Source organism: Leuciscus leuciscus (assembly GCF_965113295.1).
Source record: "Leuciscus leuciscus genome assembly, chromosome: 25".
Taxonomy (NCBI): domain Eukaryota; kingdom Metazoa; phylum Chordata; class Actinopteri; order Cypriniformes; family Leuciscidae; genus Leuciscus; species Leuciscus leuciscus.
Genome location: NC_138724.1, coordinates 18,937,009 through 18,943,008, shown reverse-complemented (window position 1 = coordinate 18,943,008; position 6,000 = coordinate 18,937,009). Strand labels below are relative to the sequence as shown.

The 6,000-nt window shown below is 37.5% G+C and overlaps 1 protein-coding gene across 2 annotated transcripts in view; it reads right to left on the bottom strand.

Moving 5' to 3' along the window:
- Positions 1 to 1,595: 1,595 nt before the first annotated feature.
- cacna2d4b (calcium channel, voltage-dependent, alpha 2/delta subunit 4b) overlaps positions 1,596 to 6,000 on the bottom strand; it is a 32,418-nt gene continuing 28,013 nt past the window's right edge. For both annotated transcript variants that reach the window (XM_082159242.1, XM_082159243.1), the window contains 8 exons: positions 4,733 to 4,803; positions 4,240 to 4,315; positions 4,099 to 4,151; positions 3,933 to 3,988; positions 2,828 to 2,945; positions 2,631 to 2,746; positions 2,460 to 2,542; positions 1,596 to 2,248 (listed from right to left, as the gene is read on the bottom strand). In XM_082159242.1, coding sequence (XP_082015368.1) covers positions 2,156 to 2,248; positions 2,460 to 2,542; positions 2,631 to 2,746; positions 2,828 to 2,945; positions 3,933 to 3,988; positions 4,099 to 4,151; positions 4,240 to 4,315; positions 4,733 to 4,803 — 666 coding nt within the window. In that variant the 3' untranslated portion in view covers positions 1,596 to 2,155. The remainder of the gene's footprint in view (positions 2,249 to 2,459; positions 2,543 to 2,630; positions 2,747 to 2,827; positions 2,946 to 3,932; positions 3,989 to 4,098; positions 4,152 to 4,239; positions 4,316 to 4,732; positions 4,804 to 6,000) is intronic.

Sequence of the window (6,000 nt, the reverse complement as noted above, 5' to 3'; positions counted from 1 at the left end):
TTGTGGTTTCATGTGTGTTATTAATCTGTTATATATTAAATAATAAATTGTGTATGTGTGTCTATATATATATATATATATATATATATATACACTCACCTAAAGGATTACTAGGAACACCTGTTCAATTTCTCATTAATGCAATTATCTAATCAACCAATCACATGGCAGTTGCTTCAATGCATTTAGGGGTGTGGTCCTGGTCAAGACAATCTCCTGAACTCCAAACTGAATGTCAGAATGGGAAAGAAAGGTGATTTAAGCAATTTTGAGCGTGGCATGGTTGTTGGTGCCAGACGGGCCGGTCTGAGTATTTCACAATCTGCTCAGTTACTGGGATTTTCACGCACAACCATTTCTAGGGTTTACAAAGAATGGTGTGAAAAGGGAAAAACATCCAGTATGCGGCAGTCCTGTGGGTGAAAATGCCTTGTTGATGCTAGAGGTCAGAGGAGAATGGGCCGACTGATTCAAGCTGATAGAAGAGCAACTTTGACTGAAATAACCACTTGTTACAACCGAGGTATGCAGCAAAGTATTTGTGAAGCCACAACACGCACAACCTTGAGGCGGATGGGCTACAACAGCAGAAGACCCCACTGGGTACCACTCATCTCCACTACAAATAGGAAAAAGAGGCTACAATTTGCACGAGCTCACCAAAATTGGACAGTTGAAGACTGGAAAAATGTTGCCTGGTCTGATGAGTCTCGATTTCTGTTCAGACATTCAGATGGTAGAGTCAGAATTTGGCGTAAACAGAATGAGAACATGGATCCATCATGCCTTGTTACCACTGTGCAGGCTGGTGGTGGTGGTGTAATGGTGTGGGGGATGTTTTCTTGGCACACTTTAGGCCCCTTAGTGCCAATTGGGCATCGTTTAAATGCCACGGCCTACCTGAGCATTGTTTCTGACCATGTCCATACCTTTATGACCACCATGTACCCATCCTCTGATGGCTACTTCCAGCAGGATAATGCACCATGTCACAAAGCTCGAATCATTTCAAATTGGTTTCTTGAACATGACAATGAGTTCACTGTACTAAAATGGCCCCCACAGTCACCAGATCTCAACCCAATAGAGCATCTTTGGGATGTGGTGGAACGGGAGCTTCGTGCCCTGGATGTGCATCCCACAAATCTCCATCAACTGCAAGATGCTATCCTATCAATATGGGCCAACATTTCTAAAGAATGCTTTCAGCACCTTGTTGAATCAATGCCACGTAGAATTAAGGCAGTTCTGAAGGCGAAAGGGGGTCAAACACAGTATTAGTATGGTGTTCCTAATAATCCTTTAGGTGAGTGTATATGTATGGGCTTATTAAGGTCACTTCCCTTGTGTAAATTAGTGTGTGTGTGTGTGTATAGAAACAAACAAGTTAAACAATTCAGAAATTTCTAAGTTCAGAACTTATTCACACTTGCCGTACTTTTTAATCACACAAACACCAAGTCCATCATCATTCACTATTTTCTGTACTCACGTAAAACATTTAAACCATTATCAAGCCATATTAAAAAACTATTGGTTTTGTATCAATAAACATACAGATACTAAAATACACACATATATAATTTTGTTTTAAAAAAAAATATTAAACTGTATCAATCTTACACAACATATGGATTGCTTTTCATTATTGAGTTTCAGAAAATGGTTCAATGAAAAACGTTAAGTAGCAACCATCGTGAAGATAAACAGCTGCGACTGTTCTATATTTTCCTTAAAACATTCATTGTATTCCTAGACATATTATTAAAAAAAATTAAGAGAATAGCAGAACTGATGTATAACATCAAGTCACACGAGACAATCTAAGATTATATCTCTCGCTGTCGCTCCCACTGAGAAAAATATAATCTGTGCAGTGTCATAGTGAGTCCAGTAGGGGCAGAACTGCTGTGTATGAAGCATGTTAAAGGGATAGTTCACTCAATTCGGTCATCATCAGTCTTCTTCATGTAGTTCCAAAGCGGTATGACTTTCATTTTTGGGTAAACTATCCATTTAAATTGTAATAAATTCTATGTAAACCTGGTTGAATTCCTCATCTTAGAGATCCATAGTTGATAATCAAAAGTGTCCTGTTTGGTGTGCCTTGGGTCCACTGTGGGACAGCGGTCATGGCAGAAGGATGTTTTATTATTCAGCGGAGGGCCAATGAGATAGCCAGACATATGAAGTACAGTGTGAGAGATACTGCTATACTGCATGCTCCACCACAATCCTTGGCATTTTCCTGCAAGAACACAATACAATAAAATGGTAATTTGTACTTGCTTGTGCTTGGGGAATACGTATATACAACTGTTGGAAAACCATTTATATGCCAAACGACTGTAATTTTCTGAAAATCTGTGCCAGTCATGGAGGAATCCAGATCTGCCACTATATATTATAGGCCTATATATTCTAACTCGTTCATGAACTGTATTAACAGGGTGGCTTACATGAGGATGGTATGCGTGACAAGACTCGGGTCGTCTGCGAATCTTCTGAGATTTCATCCTGTTGCATTTAACTGTGGCATTATGTTCAAAGAAGTTAAGAAGACTTCAGTTTCAAACAAGGTTGAATCAAAACAACATTTTAAAGACAAGGCAATCATCATGGAAGGATATATTTGACTTCTTTGGGCATGAGTGTGATGGGAGCGTACTGTCGAGAGCAGTCGCAGTCAGCCTGGATCACCAGCACGACCAGGTTACTGTTGGGAACCTGCTGTAGGACAAACATCCTGAAACAGAGATGAATTGACAAATTGTTACTGGTACAAACCCACCAACCTGAGGACGATCTGATAGACTGATAGACTTACTTCTGACAGCGGCCACATTTGATGATGCTGTTGGTCTCTCTGATGGACGTGTCATACATGAAGCTGGGATACTCTGTGTTACAAGGCTGCATTAGTTCCACCTTCTTCTGTTTGTGTGCTGGAGAAGACAAGATTTTCCTTATAACCGATAGATAGTCTTCATGAAGTCTGTGTAGACCAGAGGTTTTTAAACTGGGTTTTAAAAATAATATTGGAATATATATATATTTTTTTTTTTAGAAAGTGGAAAAATATAGTAAGATTAGTAAATTTGGTGATTATAAGAATTTTAAATTACCCTTTATATATATATATATATATACACATCATATTTGGTGGATGTTGGCATTAAAAAGTTTGAAAACCTCTGGTTGGATGTTGGATGAAACTATTTGAAATGCTTACTTCCCCATTCTCGCAAAATAAATCAGGATCTCCTAAACTTTCAGACTAGCTTACTACTAATATTTTGTCTAGAAAACCATAGAAAACCTAGATCTATACTAAAAGCACTACAGATGACTAAGACGTTTCATTACCTACAAATTCCAATCTCAGGATCAAAGTTGGCATTCTAAGCCAATCTTGGCTATAGAAAGGCTCAAACTAGATGAAGGACATGTACACACTCAGCACACTTACCAGCATGAAACCCAGCTTTAGCTGCACAGCGTCAATGAGAAACAATTACAGCAAAGGGATGAACAATGGAAATGGAGAATGACAGACACTACATAAGATGACATTAAATGATATGAAAATATGGAGATGGAGATGATGTTTATATGTTTGAGGATTTTTGAAGTGTCCGTGAACTACAAGCACATCATGACACGACGCAAGTCCTCTTGATTATATTGGGATCCCAATTTCAGCAGTTTTGCTGTTACATCCTTCATAACTTTGGTTGCACTTTATTTTACAGTACATGTACTTCCAATGTACAAAAGTACTGAGTAATGTAAGGTAACTAAATGGGTTAAGTTAAGGTTTAGGGGTATGTTCATGGTTAGTACCTAGTTATTACTCAGTGTCATTACTAAAATAAGTACATACAGTAGTATGTTAATGCAAAACAGGACTGTAAAATAACTTTTTAACTTACCATCCACTACATAGTCGTTATGCCAAAGTCCACAGATGTTGAACTCCAAAAGAAACCTGAAAGTTTAGATTTGAGAATTAATTTCTACTGGCAAATCAAGTTACATTTCAAATGAATTAAAATAGCTCATGTTCCTTCTAGTGGCACAACCTCGAACAGCACTTACATCAGGAAATGTGAGAAGAACCACTTTATTAACGCCAGCAGACCATAGAAAGGCTGTGAGGTGAACAGAGGTGGAGTGTCAGCACAATAAAGACTACATTATAAAGATGTTTCTCTCTAATAGATGCTAAGGTGTACATACGCTGAGCAGTGGTCGAGCTCCACTGGTGTGATGATGGACGGTCTTACACATGGCCTGGTAGTCATACAGAGTCACCCTATAGAACAATATAGAAGTGCATTTCCTTATGTTCATTGTTCACATTTTTAAAGTCCCATCAAATTTTAAAGGAATTAGTCACCAAAAAATGACCATTTTTATGTTATGTTTTATTATATTAAATCAGAAATACATTTAGCTTGGGATCTAAAATTAAGCAACACTATGAATATTGTAATGATTTTAGTCCATTTTCCCCCATAATCTCTCAGAAATGTTCACTTCAGTCAATGTAAGAAATTATTTAATTTATATATGAAATATTTTTTATACAAAAAAAAATAAAAAAATAAAATAAATAAAAATAATATATTGAGAATTGGACCCTAATCTAAAATGGCTGTCACTTTTGATGCATCCTTGCTGAATAAAAACCTTAATTTCTTTCAAAATGGTATTTGAAGGGTCCAGTTACCTTTTATACAAGCCAGATTTGAGTAACTGGGCCATAACAGATCCATCTATTTCCCCAAAGAATTTACCAACCTGTGTGAAAAGAAATACAGAAATCACATATATTAGTAACATACACAGAGACTACAACACAGAGTGAGGGATTACTTATGATCCCTTCTGGGGTTTAATATACAGTTTAACACAATATGAATCTAACCATTCCCAAGATGAATAGACACACACACCAACACGCTCACATACAGACTGATGTGCAGTGATCCAGATGTGCAAGCAGATGCCTGAAACTGCCCTATCTGACCCACGGCAATCTGGGATTAGATTCCAAAAGCATTAATCTCCAGGCTACTGCTCACATAGCTGCAGTGCATGTGTTGTTACAAACAGCTGCAGTTATGGTATGAGACCATTGTCATCATATAGACATGGATATGCAACAAAATACACAGCATTTGTATTTTAAATTGTATGAAACCGTTAATCTAATAACTAATTCAACAATATGATGACGTTAATAATCACAATTATTTGAATACAATAGACAATTTATATTAACAATGCACTAAACAATGTTTTTGAAAAATAAAAATTATATTCAACTGTAGGCTTTAGTTTTCTTCCGGAAAAGGACACGTCAAAATATTCCTTTAAGTAATTCCTGCCCAAGACATACGCAAAAAAGGGGGCGGGGCCTGGTTGAGTTGCGCTAGTAGTGTGTTGAAACCAATCGAGTTGATTGACCAATCAAAGCACATTGCACTTTTTGGAAGGAGGGACTTCATAGAGACCGGAAACAAACAGAGCGTTATTGACTGACTGGGAAGAATGTGTTTTTTGAACATTCAAGCATGAAAAGGGCATTATAGGTCCTCTTTAATCTAAATATCTTCCCCTCCCTCTTGCAGCGACATCTCTTCTCTTCTCTGATGACGCGTTTACTGCTGCGAGGGCGGGACAACCTCTTATTCACAAGATCACAGAGATAGCAAACCACAAACATCCAACGATCCAATCAATTTCTGATGGACAAAATCAATTCCTGCCCTTTCCCGGTCGAAATTATTCAACCCCCATTGCAAATCATGTTTATTGGCAAAATTGACAGACTTTCAGCTGTTTGCAATGAGCAAATCAAACAAAAGTGATTGAAATAGCTCAACACAAATTTAATTGAAAATGCAATCAATGACTTCTGCATTTTAAAAATATTCAACCCCCTGAATAGAATCCGTCACAACAGCACAAATCTGCTAAACAGGTGTTGTCTTA